The sequence below is a fragment of the Sitophilus oryzae genome, unplaced genomic scaffold (genome assembly GCF_002938485.1).
Source record: "Sitophilus oryzae breed Bouriz unplaced genomic scaffold, Soryzae_2.0 scaffold_942_pilon_pilon, whole genome shotgun sequence".
NCBI classification, from domain to species: domain Eukaryota; kingdom Metazoa; phylum Arthropoda; class Insecta; order Coleoptera; family Curculionidae; genus Sitophilus; species Sitophilus oryzae.
Genome location: NW_022147575.1, coordinates 642,218 through 670,204, shown reverse-complemented (window position 1 = coordinate 670,204; position 27,987 = coordinate 642,218). Strand labels below are relative to the sequence as shown.

At 34.6% G+C, this 27,987-nt stretch overlaps 2 protein-coding genes across 3 annotated transcripts in view; one reads left to right on the top strand and one right to left on the bottom strand.

The window, feature by feature from the left end:
* LOC115891014 (ATP-binding cassette sub-family G member 1) overlaps positions 1–27,987 on the top strand; it is a 97,611-nt gene that overhangs the window by 23,250 nt on the left and 46,374 nt on the right. The window lies entirely within an intron of this gene.
* LOC115891015 overlaps positions 1–27,987 on the bottom strand; it is a 37,938-nt gene that overhangs the window by 7,477 nt on the left and 2,474 nt on the right. Inside the window, exons 2-4 of one of the 2 annotated variants that reach the window (XM_030911404.1) lie at positions 19,802–19,960; positions 17,111–17,397; positions 7,128–7,323 (exon numbers count right to left, since the gene is read on the bottom strand). In XM_030911404.1, coding sequence (XP_030767264.1) covers positions 7,128–7,323; positions 17,111–17,397; positions 19,802–19,960 — 642 coding nt within the window. The remainder of the gene's footprint in view (positions 1–7,127; positions 7,324–17,110; positions 17,398–19,801; positions 19,961–27,987) is intronic. The other variant, XM_030911405.1, reaches the window with a different exon arrangement.

Below are 27,987 nucleotides of genomic sequence, written 5' to 3'. Positions count from 1 at the left end.
TCCTAATCTTGTTAATACCAAGCAGATCACACATCTTCTGAAACAGTTTTGACTCGAAGTTCCTTCCTTGATCAGTGTGAAGCTCTAAGGGAATTCCAAATCTACTGAAGACATTATTGACTAATACTTCAGCTACAGTCAGATACTTCTTGGTTTGGGTTCAAGTACAGGTGAGCATTCCGTATGCGGCCGAAGACTTCTTCTAAATTTCGCAAATGCTCCTCAAAAGTTCTTCCCATAACCAATACATCGTCGAGGTAAACCAAGCACGTTTTCCAAGTCAATCCTCTTAACACCACCTCCATGAGACGTTCAAAAGTGGCTGGAGCATTGCATAATCCAAACGGCATGACCTTGAATTGGTATAGGCCGCTTCCTGTAGAAAAAGCCGTCTTTTCTTTATCGACCTTGTCCAGACCAACTTGCCAGTATCCACTCTTTAAGTCGAGAGTGGAGAACCAGCACGAACCTGCCAGAGTTGTTAATGTGTCATCTATACGTGGCAGTGGGTAACTATCCTTCTTAGTGACGTCATTGAGCTTCCTATAGTCCACGCAGAATCGTGTACTACCATCTTTCTTCGTCACCAAAACAACAGGAGATGACCATGTATTTGATGATTCTTCGATTACTCCATCTTCTAACATCTTATCTACTATTGTCTCCATTTCTTGTTGTTTGGAAAGGGGCACCCTTCTAGGACGTTGTCGAATCGGCTGAGCATGACCAGTATTAATCCGGTGCTTCACAAAATCCGTTCTTCCACTGTTATTTTTCTCAAAAATACCGCCATGCTTTCGCAGGAACTGCTTAGCATTCTGTTTCTCCTCAGATGTTAGGTGATCCCATGGCTGTTCTAGATGTTTTAGTGTTTCTTTGGATGCTATTTGTGTAACAGCTGACGACACTTCATCACATCGAGTGACACTTCTTACAGGTTCGCAGATGGCTATCTTGTCACCTTTTTGAATCTTGACACAATTCGGGAAAACATTCGCAATTCTGATCGGTATATTCTTGTCGGTGTTCACCAATGATTTTCCTACTATGTACCTATCTTGTTTCTTGTTGCCACTTTGTACCAGTCCAACACAGCACCCAGCGATTTTCTCCACTTTACCGAATACGATCTTCTCGGTATTACCAGGTATCACCACAGTTTCCGCTGATCTTACATCCATTCTTCCTGGTCCCTCATCTGGAGATAACATAAACTCTTCATTTCCGATATTCAGGATATTTCTCTGGTGATCGAACGAAAATCCATGTTGACGAATCACATCCATGCCCAGGATGAAGTCATCTTCAATATCTGCCACTAAAACGCTATGCTGGAACTTCAAATTTCCTAACTTCAGTTCGACGATAGCTTCTCTCCGTACAACGGCCATTTCCCCCGTAACTGTACGTAAACACACTCTTCTTCCCAGAGGCATCACCTTCAATCCTTGCACTGAGTTAGCCCGCACCAACGATACCATAGCGCCAGTGTCCACTGTCATTCGGATTCCTTTTCCATTGACTTTCCTGTCGATCACCAAACTGTCAGCGGTTCTTCCTAGACTTCTAATGGAAAAAATCCTGGGGGCTCTGTTCTCCCCAGTCAATACTCGCCCCTTAGTATTGACTGATTTTAGTTTCCCTGGTGCCTACGTTCTCTGGATGGTGAACGGGATCGCATTTGAACGCGGCAATCCCGTTTGATGTGGCCATTCCTGCCACATCTAAAGCACCTTATGTCCTGGGATCTTCACTGGTTCTCTGTCTGGTTGTTGTTGACTCCTTTGTTTATTAGTAGCTCACATAGTTTGTCGAATTTTCTACACATCTCCTCCAAACTTCTGTGGGTACTCTCGGGCTGTTCCTCGACCGTTACAGATCTTATCTTCGGTCTAGGGATGGCGCTAAAAGCAGCTTCAATTTCCAACGCCCTGACCAGTGCTTCGCTGCTGGTAGAAAATTGGGATATTTGCAGCGCCCTCTGCAATTCGATGTCCTTCGGCCCGCTGAGCAGCGAGTTCCTCCCTAAACCCTTCTGGTGCTTCTGGATATGCTAGGTGTACCAGCCGACGTAAGTCTGCTTCAAATTCCTGCAGACTCTCTCCTTCTTGCTTGTACCTTGGTCTTCTGTAGGTCCATTTCTAATTTTTCCATTTTCTGCTGAAGGCGTTCCTCCAGATCTTCTACGACTTCTTGGAAATGGTTCTCCTGTCGTTTTTCCAGGTCTTCAAAATTCTTCTGGGTCTTTCCCTGTGACGTCGCTCCTCCACACGAATTCCCAAATTTCCTAATATTTTCTCAAGCCGGTCCTGTTCTTCTTGTTTGTCTTGTTGTCGTTGTATTTTTAAATCTTCGAAAATTTTCTCAAGCCGGTCCTGTTCTTCTTGTTTGTTTTGTTGTCGTTGAATTTTTAAATCTTCGAAAATTTTCTCAAGCCGGTCCTGTTCTTCTTGTTTTTCTTGTTGTCGTTGAACTTTCAAATCTCCGAAAATTTTCTCAAGCCGGTCCTGTTCTTCTTTTTTTTCTTTCTAGCGACGCACTTCTAGGTTTTCTACAATTTTCTCCAACCGTTCTTGTCTAATTTCTTGATTTTCCATAAGCATTTTCTGCAGTTTTTCTTGTTCTTCTGCTTTCTCTCTTCGCATATTCTCCATAAAATCGCCCAATAATTTGCTTACTTCTTCCATTTTCTTCGATTGCTCCCTTGTACCAACCATAAAAATACTCTAATCCGGTGTAAAATCTTCAAAATCCACTTAAATCGCACTTCCGACACCAATTGTTACGGATTCCGTGGGTCCACTATTTAAACTCAGGATAAAATACTTAACGAATTTATTTGTCTCACTCTGTACACACAACTTATACTATTTACAACACGATTTATGCAACTACTATTACTCTAACGGTATTTCGTGGTATTATCAAACTTCAGACTTCAGACTCTCTTCAGACTTCTCCAACTGTCAAAGCGCGGGCCTTATATACCCCCTGGCGATGGTTTCTGGAATTTTCTAAAGAATTCTGTAATTTTCTTTTACTTTCTGTCGAATTCGCCAGGTTTCTCAATGCACCGTTGCGGTTATGCAGCCAGTAATACACCTTGACCTTAACAATACGTTTTACTTAGTAACTTAGTAAACATTGGGGCTTTCATACAGTAAAATAAAATATTGCGACTTTTTGCGATTTTGCTGATAAAATGAGAAAAACATTCTTGGTTTCCTCTAATTTGCCAATCAGTGATATACTATTGCGAGGTGTAAACCGCGATGGCATTGTTGTGTACAAAGCGATCGCATTAGTGCCATTAGCAGTATAGCACAATTTGGCATTAGTAGCGACTTTAGTGGTATGGCCATTGCTCGCGGATCAGTCGTATAGTCTGTAAAACGAATAACTTTGAATTTGACAGTTCTCGCGGGCTTTTCTAGTGTTAATTTTATTAGGTTAGCAACTTGCGGCCATGCTGACACAATGCCGTCTCTAATAGAACAGCCTCGGAGCGAGATTTATGACCTCACGCTAGTTAGATACTACGGATTAATAAATATGTTGTAGAATACATGGAAAACATAATTATTCCTCGTATTTTTGGTTTGTATTTTAAAAATGATATAGTTTACATAAAATATACATAATATACAGTTAATAAATACAATATATATATATATATATATATATATATATATATATATATATATATATATATATATATATATATATATATATATATATATATATATATATATATATATATATATATATATATATATATATACCTATTTATAGTAATAAATACTTTGGCAGATAAACTATGAACCATACAAATGCACCAATTGTTTTACAATATGGCTGAAATCGTACTCCATACTCAATGTAGATAGTTTTTGTGTTAAGAATAATAATTTAAAAAAATATGTGGTCATCTTTTGACACGTTTATATTAGTTTATTAATTGCAGTAAACATTATAATATATAAATAAATTTTATGAATGCAAATAATAATACATCACTATTATTAGGTATTGAATGTTTTTTGTTAAATTAGATTGATTTTCAAACCCCAAAATTTAAAATATATTTTACATTTTACCAGAGTTGTTAAACTACACGTAGTAATTAATAAAATACATTTACTACATGTCACAAGTAGTTTTTTAAATGTCGAGTAGTAAATGTGTAGTTTATGTAACTAATGTAGTTTTTTTAAATAACAGTGAAAACATAACCTAAAAACTTTGTTTGTTGATCAATTTAAAGAAATAAAAAATCTATAATTTGTGAATTTGTTCCTTATTGTGTGATATTTTTGATATTTATTAGTAGTTAAAAATGCTTGGAAGACGTCGATGTCTCCATACCTTGCTCCATACCTTCTGGGAAGAGGGGTATTATGAAGTTGTGTCTTTAGATGTAAAAAATCATATATTCTCTGGAGAATGTCTATGGAGAATTTATCCATAAGAATTTATAGTTTATTTTGTATTCAATGTTACTTTGTATTTCGTAGAAAATACACTTTTGTTGAAAAAAAATTGTCTTTTTTTCTGATGTTTAACTTATACAAATATAATATAACTTCATACTTCCATCAGCTTCCATGATAAGAATTTGGCTTGATTTTAGTTTAAAGTCTAAATTGTTTATGTTTTACTTCTTCTTTACTATCTTTTTGTAGGTAGTTTTTAACGTAGTTTTTGTGTAGTTTTTGAAGATAGTTTTTAAAATTTTAAAACGTAGTTATTACAAAAAACTACGCGTAGCTTTTGGCGTAGTTTTTTGCTTCATAAACTACTTAACAACCCTGCATTTTACCCATTATCTTATGCACCGCCTATTCATTATTTGTATATTGTAAAACATTTGCTGCATTTGTATGGTTGATAGTTTTTATTTGCTAAAGTATTTATTACTATAAATAGGTATATATTATATTGTATTTATTAACTGTATATTATATATATTTCATGTAAACTATATCATTTTTAAAATACAAACCAAAAATACGAGGAATAATTATGTTTTCCATGTATTCTACAACATATTTATTAATCCGTAGTATCTAACTAGCGTGACGTCATAAATCTCGCTACGTGGCTGTTCTATTAGAGACGGCATTGGTCTAATATTTAGAAATGTCAAAAGCTGATGACATTTTACTTTTGTCAATTATGACATTTCGTGTTGATTTTTGCAAGAAGATGAAGAACTGTCGCTTGTTTTATTATTTTCCTTTTCTATTTCACTAAAGTAAAAAGAGTTACCTATATGATTCGTTCAGGCACTCAATTTAAAGAATATCAGTAAATATCAGTAACTTTTTTGACAGAGGGATTTTATATTTGCCATGTTGGTAAAAAATAACGGTCAAAATTCAAAGTTATTCATTTTATAGACTATAGCATTAGTAGTATTAGTTGCGATATTACTACTGGCATTAGTGGCATTGACCGTGGAAACACTGGAACAGTGATTTTTCGTTCTTTTTTTAGAATCGACGAATTGTCCTTTATTTTGTTCATATTATTTCCTCTTTAACTGAAAATAGCAATAATTTATATAAGGTCTACATAAAAAAATTTCGATCAGCTATCTGTGTCAAATACCCCACTGTGCGCCCTCTAAATTTTTAGTTTATTGTCTAAAAAAAATAACAGACCATTGTATACCCTTAATATTCACAATAAAGCTTGATTTTCATGCATCCGTTGTCCGACGATACGATATTAATTTCATTGGTTGAATTTAAAGACTTCGGTTGGTTAGAAACGGTTAACCGATCGAAGCCCGTAAATACAACCAATGAAATTAATATCGTATCAACGTATCGTCGGACAACGGATGCATGAAAATCAAGCTTAAACCTACATGGGAATTTGCCACTTTTTACGAATATTTTTTTTTCTCGATCTTGTTCTCTCGTAGCCATAACAATTACATATTCTTGTACAGAATTGAACGCTCCACAAAAAACGTCTCTTACAATTTTTCGATAAACCTACTCCTTCAAAAGTTATTCACGGTTAAAGTTATACTCCTAAGGTAAATTCCTAATTTTTTCAACTTTTTTGACAAAATTATGATTATTTTTGAAAAATTTAATCTATTATTTGAAAAAAGTAATTTTCATGATACCATAATAAACAATTTTGAACCATGAATAACAATTGTATGCATGACAGTTAGTCAATTCTAATACTTACGAGTATTATAGTATCAGGCCGAAAATGGTTGAAGCTTTAAAAGTGAGTAATGACGAAGAGTTGGATATTTCTAACCACTGCATTTTTAATTAAAAGGATGATTTTAAATGGTTTATAAATAAAAACCTTTATTATTTCATAAATTCAAATTCGTTACAATTTTTTACACGGTTTAATATTGATTACAGGTTTTCTGCATTTAAACAGTACGGAATGGTTAAAGGATCCTAGATACATGAGAGGCTTAGAAATTGTGAAAAAATTGAGAGTAGTTAATAATACTGCAGAAAGAGCTGTTAAATTGTCTACATTAATATTTTATCTAGAAGTGAAGATGAAAAACAAAATGTGATTCAGTCTGTAAGCGAGTATAAGAAGAAATATCGTAATCCAACTAAAGAATGTTTATCAAAAAATAAATCAGCTATACTAAATGGTTTAAACATCATTAGACTTGAAGATTTCTTAATTTTAGGCTCTTAACCCAACCTTAACACTATCAGAATTGTATATTTTTACAGTAATAGATTAAATTTTTTTAAAAATAATCATGATTTTGTAAAAATAGTTGAAAAATTTAGGAATTTACCGAGTGGTTAATTTTAGCCATGAATAACTGTTGAAGTAGTAGGTTTATCGAAAAATTGTAAGAGAGCTTTTTTGTAGAGCGTTCAGTTCTGTACAAGAATATGTGATAGTCATGGCTGCGAGAGAACAAAATCGAGAGAAAAAAAAATATTTGCAAAAAGTGGCAAATTTCCATGTAATTTAAATGGGAAGTGTTTGGGGCAAGGTTTATTGTGAATCTTAAGGGTTTACAATGGTCTGTTATTTTTTTAGACAGTAAACTAAAAATTTAGAAGGCATCGTGAGAGAAATTATCAGTTTGGTAAATAACGGACGCTCGACTGTATACTCACCTGTACTCCATGCTTCGTATAGTTTCGGATTGTATCCCACGGGAGTGTCCCACGCCGTTCTGCAATTATTTATCACCCAGTGCAAGGTGAAGGCTATCGGCAAAGGTCTCAATTTTTTCCTCTTCTCATCATTATCCTCCGATGATGGTACAATGTTGAATTCGCTGATAGGTTTTGACAGCGTTTTTGTCAGCATCTGAAACAGGGCATCCAGGGGCGGATACAGAAATTTATTTTAGGGGGGGGGGCAAATAAAAAGTAATGTAGAATATGCTGTTTAGGGTGCCATTTTTAACCCATAAGGCTAATATTTAACCCAATTTATAGATTTTAGGGGGACGGCCCATGGGCCCCCCCTCTGTATCCGCCACTGAGGGCATAGTAAACTACAAACTACCGCCCACTAAAAACTTACATATACAGGGTGAGTCTTAAATAAGTGCAAATATTTTGAGGGCTGGTAGATCTCGATAAAAGAAACATAATATTTTCTCTTTACCATTTTTCAGTCCAAAATAACCGAGTTATATGTATAAGTTTGAAAATTAAAAAAAAATTTTTTTTGGAAAAATTTTGAGAGCCACCGCCTTTTTTCTGTATTTGCATCCATTTTAGTGCCATGCCGTGCCGTAATTATAGAGTTAAGCTGTAACTATGGTAATATCCAAAGATATTTAAACTCAAGAGATACAATTGTTTACCTTTCCCCTTCATCAGCCATTATTCTATCCTTATTTTCCCATCTCCCTTACTCCGAAAACATTTGCCAGATTTACCTGTATATTGGTATTAGTATTCGATTAAATACCACAACCAATTATTAAGTAATAAATAATTTCGTTATATTTTTGTAATATATCAACTACATTAATTTGCTAACGTCAATTTTTTCATTTAATGCTTAACTGCTTTACTATTTTAAATTTTATAATGGAATAAAAATATCATGGTCGTATTTCTTTTAATAATAAAAAGCAGTTTGGCAACGTCAGTTTTAGAAATATGCCGGCGTAGAACAACGTATTTCGAGGATGAATGGAAAATCCTAGATTCTCCTTTTGCGATGTTGCTATGCCGCCGATCAAGTTCCATATTCTTTATTTGCAGTATTATAGTATTTTTGCGTTATTTTGCGGACTTCTGTGGACATTAATTTGAAAATATGGTGCATTCATGTATTGTGTACAAGAGAGTGTATCATTTAAATCCAAATTTAACTTTTCACCGGTAAATACAAATAAGTAGGGTTAGGTATATTACTATATCCTGTTCTTTGTAGATGAGAGGCGTACCTAGACATAAAAAATAGCAGATCGCTAAATTATATTTTTAGGTTTATTTTTTAAATCATATATTTATTATGTTTTTCTTCTGTTTCCCTTTTAAGAAAGGGTATTGAATGTTAAAAATTAAATTTAAGTTCTATAAACCGCCTGTAATTTATAAACAACATCTATTTTCGAAAAACCGCCCATGTAGCATCTATGTGACTTCGAACTAAATCTGACCTGAAGCGACGTCAGACTTTGTGCAAATTTAGGTCGGGTGCTGGTGATACGACCGGTGACGTCGCTTTTCTATTAAAAGCGACGTCGTTGGATCCGAGTCGGTAAATCCAACGATCTGTCGACGTACAAAATAACAACGTACCATTTTTATTAATTTTCCAACGTCGTTCCCACGTTGGCTTGCACGACGTACATATACTTGAACTAGCCCGACGTCGACCCGTTGTCCGAATAGGATACGTCTCACTGATAATCCCTAAAGTAACGTCCAATTATATTTTGTTGTATTTTATGTTCATATTTATAACCTATTTTACGTATCTCTATTTACGTCCTCAAATACAACCCACTAAGTAGTATTTGCGACCTGAACATCATGAATATAACCTAATAAAATTTTTTTACAAAAGTAAACATACTTAATTTACGCCTAAAAAAACACTAAAAAGGCATTTAGACATTCATCTACATTTTACAGAAAGAGGTCGAGGCTTTTACAAAATAATAATAGTAGTAGTGATGTCTTGCCTCCACCCATAAATGCTTTTTATCCGGAAGAGATGCTGCATTACACTGGTGCATCTTAATTTCATTTTTTAGCTTAGGAAACCAGCAGACCCCATCCTCCTCCCACATGTGAGGTTAAGCTTAAAAAAGTGGCTGCCTATTTTTTTTAAGGAGAAAACAAAAACATTAAAATAGTTGCACAAATCCGCAAATCACTGATTCGCAAAGTGAGGTTACGTGGCGTACGTTGGAATTATATACGTCATAATACGATTGCCGGTCGTCCGGTTTGATGACTTCAGTCGTGTGAGACGACTAATGTTGGAGACCCGGTTGGAATTGGTATATTGGTAGTTCATATTAAGTCGGACACAGAAATCCGCCATTCTTAACAAGTGTCAGATAGTCAGCCATTTTAAAATCGTTTTTTGTTTTTAAAATTTATATTTACATTTCGATTTCTAGTAGAATAATATTGATAATGTTGAGTTTGGGGAGAACCACAGTACAGTTTTATGATTAAACCAGCTAGAAAATTAAAAAAATATTTTGCGAGTTACTTTTTTATAGATATTTTTATTTCATAAATCTACCTAATTTTGAAGGCGCTCGTTGTTTTCCGGAGTATTTTAATCAGATATATCAAAAAAGTGACTTCCGTTGACAAAACTGATGTCTGGATTAATGGTTCAGAATTATTATAATATAAAATTAGATAGGCACTTATAGTTAGTTATATATATTCGAGGAGTGATTATGAATCCATTTGTAATTAGGTAGTTTGGTTAGGTTTTTATGTATTCTTGGTAGCGAATATGAAACCAAACGTAACGTAAGTGCTTAGCGACGAATTTTAAGTAACTAAAAGATAACGTAATATGACGTTGGTAATTGGTAGGATTACATTCCCTATTAGGTCAGATACCAACGTCGAGGCGACCCGAATCTGTATTCCCCATTTAGGTGCAAATAAGGGTCGTCAGGCGGTCGAACCGACGTTGGTACCCGATGTCGGGTTTATTGAACGCGACGCATACCCGACGTTAGATAACGTCCAAATGCTACTTGGGCGTACTTTCTTATAAGAATAAATCTAATCTAGGTACCTACTTGGGTTTGACAAACCATTACCTACCTTTTGTGAAAATGTTATTGGGGTGTACCAAAGATGGAATTTTGCGGCCTTACTTTTTTTTGTTGCCGTTACAATTTTATACGGCTTTTGTTTTAAATTTTGGCTGCTATAATGTAAATGGACATCTTTTGACATACATATAATTAATATTCTTATTACATGAATTTTATGACTTTCTTACATTTTATTGTATTGAAATTCTTTGCACATGCACTTTTTATTATTTATAAACAATATGAATTTTCCTTTGCAAACAAGAGAAACAAAGCTAAATATTTTTTTAAACTAAGAACCGTTTACTAAACAATCACCATTTTATTTTATTTATGATTTTTTAAAATTATCGATAGACTTTTCTGATGACTGTGTATTATAATATCAAATAATTTTGTTTAGATATACACATACCGTATGATCGAATAAAAACGGCGTCCAGTTGGCTTGGAAATGACGATCGATGGCATTTCCTATATAAATTTAAATTTACACATAAAATGACAGCGATCTTCATTTCATAGCCCTCGCTGACGCCGTTTTTATTCGATCATACGGTATAATATACATCTTATATTTTCAGTTCTGATTTACTGTGTTTGAAACATCCCTAAAATGAAAGTTAAGGTAAATAAATATTAAATTTTCTTACTTCTTATTCCCTCATTAATGAACAATTGTGAACTAATAAAAATTATAAGGCACATTTTAAATTTTATTCATATATATAATAATAAAGTTTTTATCAAAAATATGTGAAGTCTACAAATATTGGTTTTTGGTAAAATATTGTGTTATTAGGTTAAAATAACTATTTTATTTTGTTATTCCTAATAGAGGGAATCTCATTCGCCGGAGACGAACAAGGTTTGGAACAAGATATTGAAACTGCATTTACTAATACACCTAAAATTTGATATTTTATTTAATAAAATAAATTAAAAAACGCTTATTAATTTTTTAATCGTTATTCTTATGTGAAAAGCCATCTTATAATAAAAAATTATGCCGGTTTTTATTTTATTTCGCTATCCTCCCTCAACTTATTTTTTTTACAATGCGACAAATATGTAAGATGTAAGTTTTATTATTATTTTATTTTAATTTATTAAACAATTATTTTAATTTCCTTAAAATACTGTCGGTCGATCGGCACGCCACTGGAAATTGACCTCAAACGTCTAATCTTTGTACACAACTACATTGTTGCCATCGAGCAGATACCCCAAACCAAACCAAACCAATGTGTGATGAAGCTTTAGAGCGTTTTATGAATGGATCATTCTATCTCCCGAGTTTAAATATCTTTGGTAATATCAGAGATTAAGAAATTATACCGTGGAAAAATTTGCGGTGAACAGGCAGTTCTAAAAAGTTTTCGAAAAATATACAGGGAAATTTAAAAGAAAATGCACGATTTTCAACATTTTTTTGCGAAAAAAACCTCATAGACGTGTTCCTGGGGTCGAAATATATACCACCCCTGAAAATGTTTGCACTTATTTAAGACTCACCCTATATAATCTAACTGACACACCACTGACAATGAGAAATAATTTATTTCTAAAGGTATTTTGTGTTAGGTGTTTTTCTCAGGTATGTTTTAATATTTATGTGTTTTACAGAAAGAAATAGCGATTAAACAATATAAAAACACTTCATAAACAATCTGCAAATATATATACCTAGCGTTTAAACAAAGGATAATTGAAATTTGTGAAGCGGTAGCCGCGGGATGGATGGGACAAAAAAACCTTTGACCTTTTATACAGGTTGTTAATTCGACAGTTACTTATAGGGGAACAGAATGGCAACACTGCCTATTGAGAACGCATGCACTTATAGGGTTTTCTGCCGACTCGTCCCGTCGTCGCGTCGTCTATCGACGAGCGGGCCGAGATTGCCATATTTTAACCATAAAGCTCTTGCCGCGAGTAATAAACAAATTAACAACCTGTATATGGATATGGATTAAAAATCTTAAACAGCGCCTTCAGTATGCGAGAAACAATTCGAAGCAAGGTCGCATTTCGTCGCCCAACTTTTAACGCATTTCGATTTATTTCCAGTTGTCTTAACCCACTTCGGTTTGCCTCAACCTACTTTCGATTCTTAAAAGCGCCTGAAAACTACTCGTGAGGAGGGCGAGGGGGGATTTTTTTGGCGTTTTTTGTTGCCTCGTTCAATTTTGTTTTGTTTTGAGCCATTTCCAAAACGTGGCGGTATCTGTATCCGAGGCAAAGATTTTTTTTTCATAAATCTCAATGAAATAAGTAAACGTAGACGTTTCTAAAATAGCTGTTGGTACGATGATATTTCGTTAATAACATCTCGTTTTATGTTATATTGATATATTTTCCACAGAATTAATATTTGAACACGCGTTATTATATGTATAGTAGATATTTAGGAACAAAACTTTTCACTTAAACTGGAGAAATATAATTACAATATTTTTATGATTTAATTTTATTATAATGAATTAGTATATAAAATTTTATATGATATGTTTGTTTACGGCCTTCATTGATTAATATAAGAGTAGTATTGCTTGATAAGTAACACTGGTAACATTTTCAATATATCCGCTTGGGAAAATTATTAATTGACCCGATGTCAACAAAAGTATGGTCCACGGACATTATTAAAAAGCAATGCTCTTTTATTGTTCTTAAGACAAATCGGTAAACGATACTTTTATTAGCACCCAGGATGGTTTGATATAAATTCATTCAACTAGTATTTATTATGCAGGGAATTAGACAATTAAAACTAGAAAAACAAAACCAAATTAGTAAACTAAACTTTGCTACGGACTACAGTATAAATGTTACTTTACCATAACCGGAAATGATAAATCATTAGACGATTTTTTAAATAATTTTGTGTATATTTTGTTCATGAGGCGCAATACCGTGAATTATAAGCCGATAAATGGTAGACCGCTAGTTAGTCGCTGTTTTATATTGTAATTAATAATATTAGACAATGACTAAAACTAAATATTCTTGTGTAACCTTCGAGGAATCAGTTTTTCCATGTTTTACTTATTTTTCTGAAGCCAAAACAACGTTTGACCTTGATTGCCTCGTGCTATTTCACAAAATAGCACGATAAATTTTTTATTGTTAGCCCAGATTAACAATAAAAAACAAACAAACAATGACGGCGCGTCTCGATCAGTTTCAGGAAACGTGAGAACTAATTTTTATAACACGGGCTTATATTTATCGTACTATTTCCAGAAATGTTTTGCGAAATGTTTCACGAAATATTTCCAGAAATATTTCGTAAAACATTTCGAGGATAGTGTGGCGGCTGTTTTATCCATATGCATATAACTAAATATACTCAGTGTTCCCTATTTAACCCCGTGTGTTGTTTTCGTGCCGTAAGAAAAAGACAACATAACTCAGCTTCATATTAATGCTGCATAAGTCTATTTCACCCTGATATCGATTGAACTGCGATTGCGCCAAACTCCGATTGATTGTTGTTTTAGTTCTATTTGGATTACTTTTTATTTGTGCGCGTAAAAGAGTGATTTTGTTTAGTTTATTGTTTCCAACTATTTTTTGATATTTTTCCAACTCCATGATAATGTGTTATAAATAATAAAAATATAAATAAAATTGAAGGTTAGGTGAAATGTCAATCAACCACTTCCCTTTAAAAACACCGACCAATAAAAACTTCTTCAGGTAAGGCATGCGTATTTAAATGAATATCCGGTTGAAATAGACTTATGCAGAATCCATATTTCTCTTTCGCTGTTTGGGCTTCATTTTTTAGAGATTAGGCTGAGTATATTTAGTTATGGGTTGGAGCGACGGGGGTTGGAGCGACGGGCTAGCACCCTGTCATCCGGAAAATAATTACCTTGCTAAAAAATTTCGGCCAAAAGCCTCGGAACCAGGACGGATCAAATCGAAGACGACAAACGCTACGGAAAAGGACTTTGAAACTAGCCACGTGGAATGTGCAAGGTATAAGGACCAAACAACAAGAAGTGTTTAGTGAAATAAATAAAATGAAGATCGACATTTGTGTGCTAACGGAGACCAAAAAGAAAGGCAAAGGAACGGAGACCGTGGAAGAGTACATCCACATATTTAGTGGTGTAAGCAAGAAAACTAGAGCAAAAAGAGGCGTTTCGGTAGCTATACACAAAAGGTAGGTTTCGGTAGCTATACACAAGAAACGACATAAAAAGCTGGGACGAAATAGACGAACAAATTATAAAAGTCGAAATACACAAAAACCACCGACAAATGATAATAATAGGAGTATATGCCCCTAGCGACGTTGCGGATCCTTTAACAAAAGATATGTTTTTCAATAAACTAACGCACATAATATCCGACATTAAACACGATAAAGAACTATTCTTACTGGGAGACTTCAACTGAAGAACGGGAACAGAAACCAATAGCCCAGTGGTGGGGCAGTACGGAGAGAGGTCAACCAACGACAATGGTCTCAGGCTAAGTGGCATGTGCGAAACCCTAAATTTAAAAATGATGAACGGCTTCTTCCCTCATAGAGACATTCATAAGTTTACGTGGACTCAACCAACTCGCCAGCTCCATAATTGACTATCTGATACAGCGACAAAACTCAAAACTAAAAACCATTGACGTAAGGGCTTACCGTGGAGCAGAATGTGGATCGGACCATCATTTGGTGGTATCAAAAACAGTAGTAGAGTACAGAAAGATGTACACTGTAGTAGATAGAACTATACACGACAGATACGTACAAGTAGAAACAAAAAAAATACAATTTAAAAAGTTTTATGCAAGAGTCGACACGATTTCTGTACAAACTAAGACTAGCCAATAAACTAGCATATATAAGAAGGGACAACGTAAGCGCTGAAACGTTGTATGAACAAACAAAACAATGCATTCACGAAGCAGCTGAAGAAGCGTTAGGGCAACAAGATAAGCAAACGACGGAAAAACCAGAATGGTGGTCTGAAAACTTAAAAAACTTATAGAAGAAAAACAGCGACCACGACAGAGAAGAATATGCAAGATTAAATAGAATGGTTAAACGCGAAGTATCTAAAGGCAAAAACAAAATGTGGGAAACCAAATGTGAGAGAGTGGAAAGATATTTGGGAGGTACAAGAGTGTCAGAAGCGTGGAAGACAATAAGGAACCTTAGAAGAGACGAAAAGCAAAACAGTAAACTAGAACTTATAAGCATGGAAAAGTGGGAAGACCATTACAAACAGTTCCTCACAGAAAACAGGACAGAATTCAAACTAGAAGTGCCAGATTTGAAAATCGCAAAAGATATAGATGTAAATGAAATAAGTGTAAACGAGATAAAGAAAGCATTGAAGAACTCAAAAAATGGAAAAGCTGCGGGGCCGTGAATCATTTTCATTGAGCTAAAAAAGCAGGGACCCGATATATTATTGGAAATACTAGCTGATATCTTCAAAAGATGCCTGATAAAAAACGAAAACATTCCTGAAGACTGGAACCTGGCGTACATCAGCTCTATCTTTAAGAAAGGAGACAAAAAAAGATGTAGCAACTACAGAGGCATTAATTTGACAAGCTCAATGGGAAGGTTGTAAGGCAGGATATTAAAAGAGAGAGTAGAAGAGAGCTTTGAAGAAATAGAAGAACAAGGTGGTTTCCGCGCTGGGCGTTCTTGTATAGACAACATATTTGTGTTACAACAAATAATTGAAAAAAGGAGAGCTCGAAATTTGGACACGCATCTGGTGTTTATAGATTTAGAGAAAGCCTATGACACGGTGCCTTTGAAGAAATTATTTGAAATCTTGGTTGAGGCAAATGTTAGTAAAACATATATCAATGCAATCTGGAATATGTACAAAAATCCAAAAAGTATGATCAGACAAGTTCCTATCGGAATCCTTCCTGACATCTAAAGGACTTAGACAGGGGTGCAGTTTATCACCTACCTTATTTAAAATATATATCCAGGAGGCATTGAAAAACTGGAGAAGGAAGAGTAGAGCTATGGGAATAGAGATTGACAATAACTGTCTATCGACCTTGTTCTTTGCAGACGACCAAGTTATTGTTGCAGGTTGTGAGGAGGATGCCGACTATATGTTGAGGAAACTTGATGAAGAATACGACAGATGGGGACTCAATATCAACCTCACAAAAACCGAATACCTGAAAGTAGGAGAAGAACAAACTGAAGATCCTAAACTACACATACATGAAATTAAAAGATGTAGCGAATATAAATATTTAGGAAGTATTATATCTGAAGAAGAGAACTCCAAGAAAGATATACATAGTAGAGTTCAACAAGGTAAGAAAGTAATCGGTCTTTTAAACCCTCTCCTGTGGTCAAATAAAACATCCATCCAAACAAAGATAAGGATTTACAAAGCAATCGTAGATCCAATTTTAACATACGGTGCCGAATGCTGTCAATTTACAGCAAAAGAAAGAAGGATGGTCGAGTCAGTGGAGATGGACTTTCTCAGAAGAGTATGTCGCATATCAAGGATGGCACACATTAGAAATGAGGAGATCAGGCAAAGAACAAGGCGAATATATACCAGCACCGACAACATCGAATCGAGACAGCTACTATGGTATGGGCACGTAAAAAGAATGGGAGAGGAAAGATGACCAAAAAGGGCAATGGAGTATCGTCCCCAAAGCAGAAGGAAAAGAGGAAGACCTACACGACGTGGTTAGATATATAAGTATATATATATATATATATATATATATATATATATATATATATATATATATATATATATATATATATATATATATATATATATATATATATATATATATATATATTTAGTTATATGTATATGATTTTACCCTAAACAAATCTTCGGTGTCACCGACCATAGATTCCCGGCCCTCGTAGACGCTCTCACTCTCGTACATCGGCACGCTGACTTTGAGGTCGTCGTAGTCCAACATCACCTTCTTGACGGGATCGTAGAAACCTTCTCCGGTGTCGTAGGATCCGGGGGGTATCTTTCGTGGCGGGTTGGGTGCGTTCGTGAGAAACTCTTTAGGCGCAGGCGCCAAGTCGTGCGTCACTTCGATCTGGAACCTGCGATCCGGCATCCTGCAGTATTGGCTTCTGTATGGCGTGTTATCTGCAATGGAAATAGGTATAGGCTTGGTGCATTTCAGTTGATTTCAACAAATTCCGTCCGCAGCGCTCCAAAGCCAAAGATGAGAAATTATTAGTATATAGTTCACGCCGCCGCGCCGTCATGTTGATCACATTAAAATAATATTGAAATCGTGGTTTTGTCATAATATTTAAGTATTTCAGTTTTTTGCTAGTGTAGTTATTGAGACTATAACACTCAGGTACGAGGTTTGTGCGATGTAACGCTGTTTCACGTAGTAAAAAATAAGTGAAAAAGAATTCGAACTAGGCGTCGTGTTGTGTTGTGATAATTTCAAATGTTGATATAATTGCCGAAAAAAATGATAACGCGTAAAGGAGAGCGTAATTAAGGAGTTGTTAGGCGCAATAACATTCAATAACTCAACCCTTCCCGGTTATTCAACTCTCCCCAAAACAAAATTTTATAGCTTCATAGTTTCTCACACCAATTTGATTAATAGCAAACATGGATTCAAGCAGTTCGACGAAACAAGTGAGTAAACAAAGTGCCTCGTTACACAATCAAAAAATTGAATAGACATATACATATACTATGAAAGGACAAAATATAATTTATAATATTAATGGTATACTTATTTTAATCAACTATTGATTAAATGTTTTATGAACATCTTCTAAAATTATAATGATGTACCTTTAAAAAAATCGTTATAGCCGAAATAGACCCAATTGTGCCCCACTAGGAAAACCGGTGATTAAAACTATGCTCGCTACCGTAGATGAAATCATCTAAGAAGTTTTTTTTAACTGGAATAATAAATTACAATACAAGTTAGACCTTCTGAAGATATCAAAATATTATTTTTTTTATTTTCATTTTTAGAATTTTCACTAATTATACTTCCTAACACTTTTAGAATAATTAAATAATAAATTTTTCGTATACTCGCTATTTAAACCCGTGTATTGGCCTCTAAGTATTGTTCACTTCTCGTAAGTATTCCTCGTTTCGATAGTGCGTGGCTTTAATACATGCTTAGGAGATGTAGAATGTAGAATCAGTAAGAGGGGGGTTAATCACTGCTACCTTAAAGATCTATTGTGTGTGCCCCCTTCCTTGAGTCATCACACAGTCTACAACCCATCATACCTCTGTTGTAGAGGGGACAGGGTATTTCTCATTCTCCTCTGACAACAGTTTTTCCTCTGAGGGTACACACCCTTCCACGGTTGGAGTTTGGCCCTCCGTGCCGCCCTTCACAGTCGAGGAGCTTGCCTCCGGCTGAGGAACCCGTGAGGCGGAGACTGGAGGATCTATCTCCATTTTCTACACCTCTTTAACTTGGTCTCTCCTTAGACCTGATACCGGTGTTGTCCCGTATCTATAATAGAGGATATGTCCCTCCTTCTCTATTGCCTCCTTGGATTTGAGGTAAATTCCTATTGTGAGGACCTGACCATGACCCTCCTCCCTCGAGTTGATGACCTGCCAACTCGATGTCCTTACATTGAAGTTCTGACCCTGGATAAGGCTCAGCAGGTAGGTGGTAGGTGGTGTCTTTCCCCTTGCCCCTCGGCAGAAAGACCGTAATGGCCGCCCCTATAGAGATGTTTTATCCCTTCACTGCAACCAGTTCCGACCCTTGCCAATTTTTAAGCTTAGGTGCGATTTCCACCAACCAATTCGCCGATTCTTGAAATACACAATCTATGAGGATCATGCCCAGCCGAAAGTGTATCCCCGCAAAACGCAGCCGACCCACATTTTGTAGATCGTTGTGTTGCGATCCGATCGCCACTACTTCGTCCAGTATAGCCTCTTCTAGAGACGTTTGCTGGTCGGTGGTCAGAGCAACCTCTGGGAAATGCTTTGGCAGCACCGCCATTTTCACTTATCCGGCAATAGCGGCAAAGCTGGTGATACGTCCCTGCTTGCCTCCCGGTGTTGGACGGCTTTCCATCCTGTTTTTTTTCTCTCCCTGCCGGAGAAGAGGTGAGAGGTTTTCGCTCCCTCTCTTGCCCTTTGATGGAAATGAGTCAGGTTGTTTCTTGGTTTCTTTACTCTCTCCTTTTCGGAGGAGTGTTTTCGCTTTTGCTTCCTCTGGAGCAAGTTCTTCGTGGAGCAGTCGGAGGTATCTCCGTGCTTCTGCTCCGCTAAGACCTACTCTCAGAGGATCGTCTAGCCCGCCTGGTTGACCCAGGCCGGGTAGACGAAACGGTAGCTTGTGTCGCTTTATTGGGTCTAGAGGTAAGATTCCGATCCTTGCTGGAGAAGGTGGTAGCTTGTGTGCCACTTGTGGAGGATGATCCCTGCTTAGTAGATGCAATCATTGCTGTAAAATCAATAGGGGAGCGAATATAATAACGACGATATTCCACCCGGTAGATTGGAATTGGATTGGATTTGTATAAGTTTGACTAACCTGCGGACACATTGGTAGGATTCTTCTGGAGTTTTCCATTGCGCCAGAATCCTTCCACTTTCTGTCCACTGGGATAAGTCAATGTCCCGCTACCGTGAAATTCACCCTTCTTATTAAAACGGCCATCGTAGATCACTCCATGGGGAAACTTGTACATGCCTGTAAAACGTAAAAGAAAACGTATAAACAAGTTTCGGCAATAGTGTGTGTGTCGTGCATCTGTAGCTCTCTGTAGAATAAAAAACTTGGGAATTTTGTTTAAGTGCAAACCTAAAGTATGTACTAGGATGTATTGCAGAAAAATAGTTAAACTTCAACAGGGTGGCTCAAAAAAGTGTGAGTGGATCGGGGTGATTTTTTTTATACCTATATATTATTGCATTTTTGGCTTCCTTTCAGATCACTTTACATAACCCTGAGATATGAGTAAATATATTTCGATAGTTTCAGAGATATTAATAATAAATAAATATATATAAAGTATTCATTATTTCTTCAGCCTTTTTTAAAAAAGAGAAATCTTTGAGTTTTGACTCTTGGCTACGTATTAATTTTTATTTGCTTGTGATGTAGTAAAAATTACGCTTTCTAGTTTTGTTTAGTTAATATTAATTTGTTGTGTTCAAAAAATGTGTTAATTTTTATTTTTTTAAAAAAATTGTAGGTATTTCAGTAATCTACGTGAACACGGTTTGATAACCTGATAACCAAGTCTATGAAATTTATTGATAGAGAAATTCATGTAAACGTATTATTCGAAAAATGTGTATTTTAAAATTATTCTTAATTTTTAAAAAAAAAGCCCTAGGCCCCCCTGAGCTCAACCCCTGCTTAAACAACATTTCTAAGTTATTTATTCTAGGAGCCACAGATACCCTACGCACTATTGCCGAACCCTGTATATAATTATGAGATTTTAAATTATTTCTCTGAATAAATATTTCTTTATAGCTTTGAAGTATTGTGATCTATATAATCAATATTTAATAATATATTAATCTTCGGGTTTTCCAAATAGAAGATTATCTATTTGTATCACATGTGCTTTGCTATAATTTGTATATTATTTTTCATGAATAATAATTAACATAAAATTAAAACACTAAACAGTTATCACAGAAGCTATAATATTTTTCTTACCATATTAATCATATGAAATTGTTTTTCTTGTATAAGATATTAAAAAACGATGATAATTATTCTTTAGTTATGGACTAAGACTAGTATAATTTTTTTTTCAAAGTCACAAAAGTATTAATTTTTGCGACTTGATTGACAATATAAAAAAGTCATTTTAACGCCTAGGCATAAATGTAAAGAACTTTTACGCCTAAGCATAAAAGTACGAAAATATATTATTAAACTGATATAAAGTGTCAAATTCAACGAGCGGTAACCATAGTTTATCGATATATAATTACATACAAGTTATGACTTTTAAATATTTTATATTATTTGGAACGTTTGAAATTGTTTAAAAAAGTATTTGTGTCGTTTGAAAATTAATAACATGTTCTATTCGGAGTAAAAATGACTTTTTGTGCTTCAAACTTAGAAGAAGAGGAGGAAGAGAAGGAAGCTAAGAAAAAAAGAAGATTTTGGGTTCACCCTATAAATCAAAAGAGAAAGTAATATGGCGAATTTCATCATTTGTTTCCTGAATTAAAAAGATTCGAAGAAAAGTTTTTCCAATATTTTCGAATGTCACAAATCAAATTTGATTATTTTTTTTTGCTATCGACTCCCGTATTGCATCATTTCTTTCTTGGTCTCTATATATAAAATGCTTGGCTCGTATCGCACAGCTCTAGATACTTTTGTACCAGTAAAATAAGCTTTTCTTCATTCATATTTATAACGATTTAAAGGTTCGAACAAAAATAAACGAAATCTAACCTACATCATGCGACTTGAGCCAGCTAGCGTACTCGAAATACTGACGAACCCTTCAATATTTGCATGTTTGTGGAGGTGTGCTGGTTCGCCGGTGCGGACATTAGGTCGGACTAGCACGACCAGGCATAAATATTGCCGGTCATATTTGTCCCTGACCGACACGACCTGTTTTGACGGTCGTGGCTTGTGGCGGTACGTGCTGGTACTGGTCTAGTGTGCTCTACTCTATTAAATACCACGGTCACCTTCACCGGTAGATTTTACTGGTCTGGTCCGTGCCGGTCCGTGTAGGTATAGTGTGCGCGATCTTTAAAAGTATACTACTATGCTTATATGTCTCTTCTTTTATTTTGAGAGCCACTAATAATTTTTTTATATATTAGGAAAACTTAACTCTACCGCTATTTGTAAATCTTGGAAACTATCGTATCGGAATTTTTAAATATTATTTTAGCTAATTTACGTAAAATATACTTTCAGCAGGATGGAGTTCCCTCTCACAACTTAACTTACAACGAAAATATTAGAATTTTGTTAAATTATTTCTCAAATCAATGAACTGGAACCAACGGACCCAGATGATGGCCTCCCTGTTTCCCGGATTTATCCGTTCTCGATTTCTGATTTTGGGGATTTCTGAAATATGAAATATATCGTGGCAACTGTAGAACATCTGGAAAATGCTTTAATAATGCAAACTTTTAGATATTTGCAAACCTATCCCGTTATAAAAAAAAGAAAAATATATTCAGAGATTCAGTGGTAACAGTTCAAAAGTAAAATATATCAATTTTAATATGTGTATGACTATTTTAGTAAATACCATTCTGATTTTTTTGTTATTTATCACGGCCTACTAATAAGAGAATTATATATTTTAAATATTGCAGTAAATAGTGAAAATAAATATAGAGTGGTATATATTTTTGAGAAGCTCATAGCAAAGCGGATCATATGATTTATTAATATACAGAGTGTTCCATTTGAAAAAATATAACTTTAGTTCATATTTTCAAAAATATAACTTTAGTTCATATTTTCAAAAATATTGTTTTCTTAGAAAAACAGACTACGCCACTGTATTCTACGTAAAAAGTTCTACAAGAGTCAGTTTTCACCTTCTCGATACCATCCATAATAACGGAGATCCGGGTGATGTCCCAAATTGCAAAATTTTCGAAAAAGCCTGTAGCTCAGAAACGAAGAGGGCTATAAAAAGTTTGTTGACAGCATCGTCCGTTTGACTAAAAATTGGCACAGGTTTGTGTAAACCGCGCCCTTCTATCTTAACGAATAACGGAGATACCATATGATTTCAACCAAAATGGGACACCCTATACAGGGTAGGTCAAATTCGACGCTTTTAAATGGAAACACCCTTTTCTATAGGAGATAGACGAAAACTAATATCGATATCTGGAGCTCAATTTTCATCAAAAACATGATGGTGAAAACCGCACATCAATAATAATTATCGTTTCGGAGTTACAGGGTGTTTTTCAAAAATGTGCATTTTTAACAAATCGCTGTAACTTTGTTGCTATGGAAAATTTTGTATTTCTATGAAAACATTTCCAAAGCACCTTTTTACGTAGAATTTAATGATTTAAGTATAATTTTTTTAAAATTAATAATTTAAGAGTTATCAACAGAAAAATTGATTTTTTTTTGGGACACCCTCCTATATTTTTAATTAACTCAAAAGAATTTAAAATTACCTTTCCAAAAATATAGCACACTTGATATTTTGTTATAATCTCCTTCGAAATACAGAATTTTTTAAAGTTCGCCACTTTTAACTAGTCGGCTTTGGACCCCTTATTAATGATATGCCCTTAATGGAACTCGAAAACATATTTTTCCAGCAAGACGACGCACCGCCTCCGAACGCTGAAGTTATCAGCAAATTTTTGCAGTCAATTTCAAGAAAAATTGAATAGCTAACCAAGATCCCAGCCGTTGGCCGTCGAGGCCACCTGACTTAGTGCCCATGGATCTAATCCTATGGATATATTCGCGGAAGAATAAAGGTTCCTTATTCTTCCGTATAATCTAGACAAGAATTAGAAATACTTAGCAGTTATGGGAGGGTATCTTTCACCCCCACTGAGTTAATGAATTCCGCCAGAAATGTTCAAAAACTACCCCGTGTCCATAACAGAAGACGATCGGTATGTCGAACACCTGTAGCAAAATCTTATGTCTTGGTTTGCTATTTATTTTTATTGTTTATGATATAGTTTAAATGTGTTGATGTTGGTTAAATATATTTTAAATTGTTATAAAATTCTGCATCTCTCATAGCAAATATTATTTTCGTTTTAATTGATGTTCACAGCTAGAATTTTTTTGCATTACAGCCGGTGCCGCTCAAAGCCTACTTATTTAAAGCGGGCGAATTTTTAGATACTCTATATCTCGAAGAGGAATCGAGCAAAATATCAAGTGTGTTATATTTTTGGAAAGGTAATTTTAAATTCTTTTTAATAAATTAAAAATATACAGGGTGTCCAATATAAATAATCAAATTTTCTGTTGATAATTCTTAAATTATTAATTTGAAAAAAAATATACTTAAACCATTAAATTCTACGTAAAAAGGTGGTTTGGAAATCTTTTCATAAAAATACCAAATTTTCCATAGCAAAAAAGTTACAGCGATTTTTTAAAAATGAACATTTTTGAAAAACACCCCGTAACTCCGAAACGGTAACAGATATCGATATGCGGTTTTCACCATCATGGTTTTGACAAAAATTGAGCTCCAGACACCGATATTAGTTTTTGTCTATCTCCTGTAGAAAAGGGTGTTTCCATTTAAAAGCGTCGAATTTGACCCACCCTGTACAGCCTCGTCGCAAAAAATGTTATTTTTACTTTCTACTCCTAATAAAACAACATATGGTAATCGCAAAACAATTTACGATGCACGTGATCAGCTTCGAGTGACAAGCGATGGCGACAGGGCTGCCAGATTGTGATGGATTTATGAGATGAATTTTTATGTAAAATTGGGAAACAATTTTTATCTTATTTCTTAGAGATTTTTACGTGTTATTTTTAATTTAATAATTAATATTTTAGTAACTAATTTATTTATTAACAGTAGTCACTAACACTCACAGTAGAAATATATTTAAATTGAAGGCAGCAGCTACTCGCTACAAATCGAAATAAGTGGCAATAATTTTCAACTTATCTTACTGCTCTGACTTCAGTCAAGGGTAATAAAGGACCTCTATTGTCACGTCCTCGTTCAAAATAGTTTATCGGGAAAGGTACAGCTGGTTCCAATAAAATTGAATACGATTTAAAACATATTTTTATTATTTCGGGCAGTATATTCTATGATACCAGTCCCCCATTTCTCTACTCATGTCATACTGACGTTCTGAAAAAATTATTTGCGACTTGGTCAAAAGCAAAGTTGTTTTATACAATGTCGCAATAACATGTCAAAATACTTGACACATAAATATACACTGCCCAAATATTCTAAAAAAATGTGTAAAGAGTCGTATTCATTTTTTTTTGGAACCAGCTGTACAAGCTCTTTGCTTCGACCGTTTAAATGCTTCAGCATATTTTCAACACGCAATTTTAAAAAATGCAATACATAAACTCGAAAATTTAGTTCTTAAAAAAACTGTTTGTACCTAAGAGTACAATTAAAAAAACAATGAAATAAAAAAATTACTCCCGAAGATTCAATGACAACACGATATTATACAAAACAATGACTAATATTATGATAATTGTCAAATAACAAACGACAACGTTTCGCGGCGCAATGTGACCAACATGCCGATAATAAAAATCGCTTTAAACTAATTTTTGCAGCTTTAATCTAAATAAAATATCTGTTATAATCATTTGCTCTATAAAGTAAAATCTTTGGTAAAATGAAGAGCTGCTCCGTATCGTAAATTATACAATAGATTTAAACATTTTTGCCAAAATTTCCTTAGACAGGTTTATAGGTTTTACTGTAATTTCGATATGATTGATTACGTGCATTGAAAACTGTTTTGCGATTACCTTATTATTGTTCACTAGTTAACAATTTAGGTAACAATTAGGTACTGAAATGCATAAAAAATAAAATTGGCGCCGGGAGGCACGTACAGCCGCCCATACTAAAATATGTTAATATCTCGAAAACTGCGACTTTAACTGATTTTGATGTTATTACAAACTAGGTTATTCCGGCGACTACGTTCACGTTACACCTCGAATAGTTCATGCATTGATTTAAATGATTTACTTTGTATATATAGCTAGTTACCCTTACAAATGCCCTATTTAAACTATGTTTTTAAGAGTTTTAGAGCTACTCGTATTTCATATGAAAATTATCAATTGTCGATTTTCTGGGTATTATACAGGGCAAGTCTTGAATAAGTGCAAATATTTTCAGGGCTAGTAGATCTCGATAAAAACAATATTTTCTCTTTACCGTTTTTCAAATAACTCCAAAAAGCTGAGTTATTTTACTTTAATAATTTCCAAAAAAAAAATATTTTTTGCTTAAATTTTGAGAACCACTGCAGCTTTTCGGGTTTTTCTGTCTTGTAAATTTAATCTACTACCTATCTATGTTGCCATATTATCAAGAAATTATGGTTTTTAACTAAAAACTAAAAAAAAATCCAAAAGGTTTTTCAAAAAAAAATTCGCGAAAAAACTCATAATCGTGTTTCTGGGGTCAAATATACCTACTATCGCTAAGAATAATTGCACTTATTTAAGAATTGATTCTACGGCTCTGGTGCACAATAGGTCCCCACGCATTTAACACTTTTTTGGGATTTTTTTGCAAGATTATCTTAAACTGAATATTTTTAAGCATAAAAATTGTTGGATGAATGTGTTTTATCTTTAAAAAGCGGCAAAAAAACGTATTTTAGGTACAGGCGACGGACAGTAAATATGTTAAATTTTCTACACGGATTCAGTAAAAACATCACATATTAGTACTTTATTACCTTATATAGACGTGGAATGATCTAATTTAAGCACAAAAATGTAACGAATCTTCTTTGTAAGCATAAAAATTAAGAAAATATATTTATTTACATCAGCTCAAGCTAGCAATTTTATGACTTTTTCGATTGACAGTTAATCGATCATCGGTATGTCATCTATGGCCTTCGCATAGAATTTGCGACGTTGTCAATAAAATTACTTTATATGATTTTCTTCTGAAATAAAGTTGTTGTGGAGGGACTTAAAACGGTAAGTTATCACTTTAGTGCAACAAAAATTGAACTGTCTAGTAGCTTATTCGTTAGTGTGGATTATTTTAAAGCAATTTCTGAAATAAAATTTGCGGATTTTTCAGGTTCTACGAAAATATAAGTTTTTTTAATATATACTGTTTTTCGACGCGTAATCAATGAAGTTTTGTCATTAGGCTCAATTAGGTTAGCCTGGTTATTTGGAAGGTGGTAATGCATTGGTTAGCCTGGTTATTTGGAGGGTGTTAATGCAATGGTTAGCCTGGTTATTTGGAGGGTGGTAATGCATTGGTTAGCCTGGTTATTTGGAGGGTGTTAATGCATTGGTTAGCCTGGTTATTTGGGGGTGTTAATGCATTGGTTAGCCTGGTTATTTGGAGGGTGGTAATGCATTGGTTAGCATGGTTATTTGGAGGGTGTTAATGCATTGGTTAGCCTGGTTATTTGGGGGTGTTAATGCATTGGTTAGGTTAGGTTAGATAGGCTGGTTATTTGGAGGGTGGTAATGCATTGGTTAGCCTGATTATTTGGAGGGTGTTAATGCATTGGTTAGCCTGGTGATTTGGAGGGTGTTAATGCATTGGTTAGCCTGGTTATTTGGGGGTGTTAATGCATTGGTTAGGTTAGGTTAGATATTCTGGTTATTTGGAGGGTGGTAATGCATTGGTTAGTCTGGTTATTTGGAGGGTGTTAATGCATGGTTAGCCTGGTTATTTGGGGGTGTTAATGCATTGGTTAGGTTAGGTTGGTGGGGAGTGTTTGGAAGTACGCAGATCACATCCATTTCGGAATCTTACTGAACAAATCCGGGAAAAATATATTTTTAAACAATTGTGCTAAATACTGTGTAATGATTTTATTGTCAATTTATTTTTATAGTGTTTTTGTTTTGCCTCGTTTATTATATTTTTAATTTTTCGTGTTCTTAAAGTGCGTACTAAATGTAAAAAAAACGAATATAAAGTAGAACGTTTTCGTCGATTTTACACAGGGTGAGTATGGCAACACTGTGCATAACCTTGTATTTTACTGTCTTTATGAAGGTTATAATAG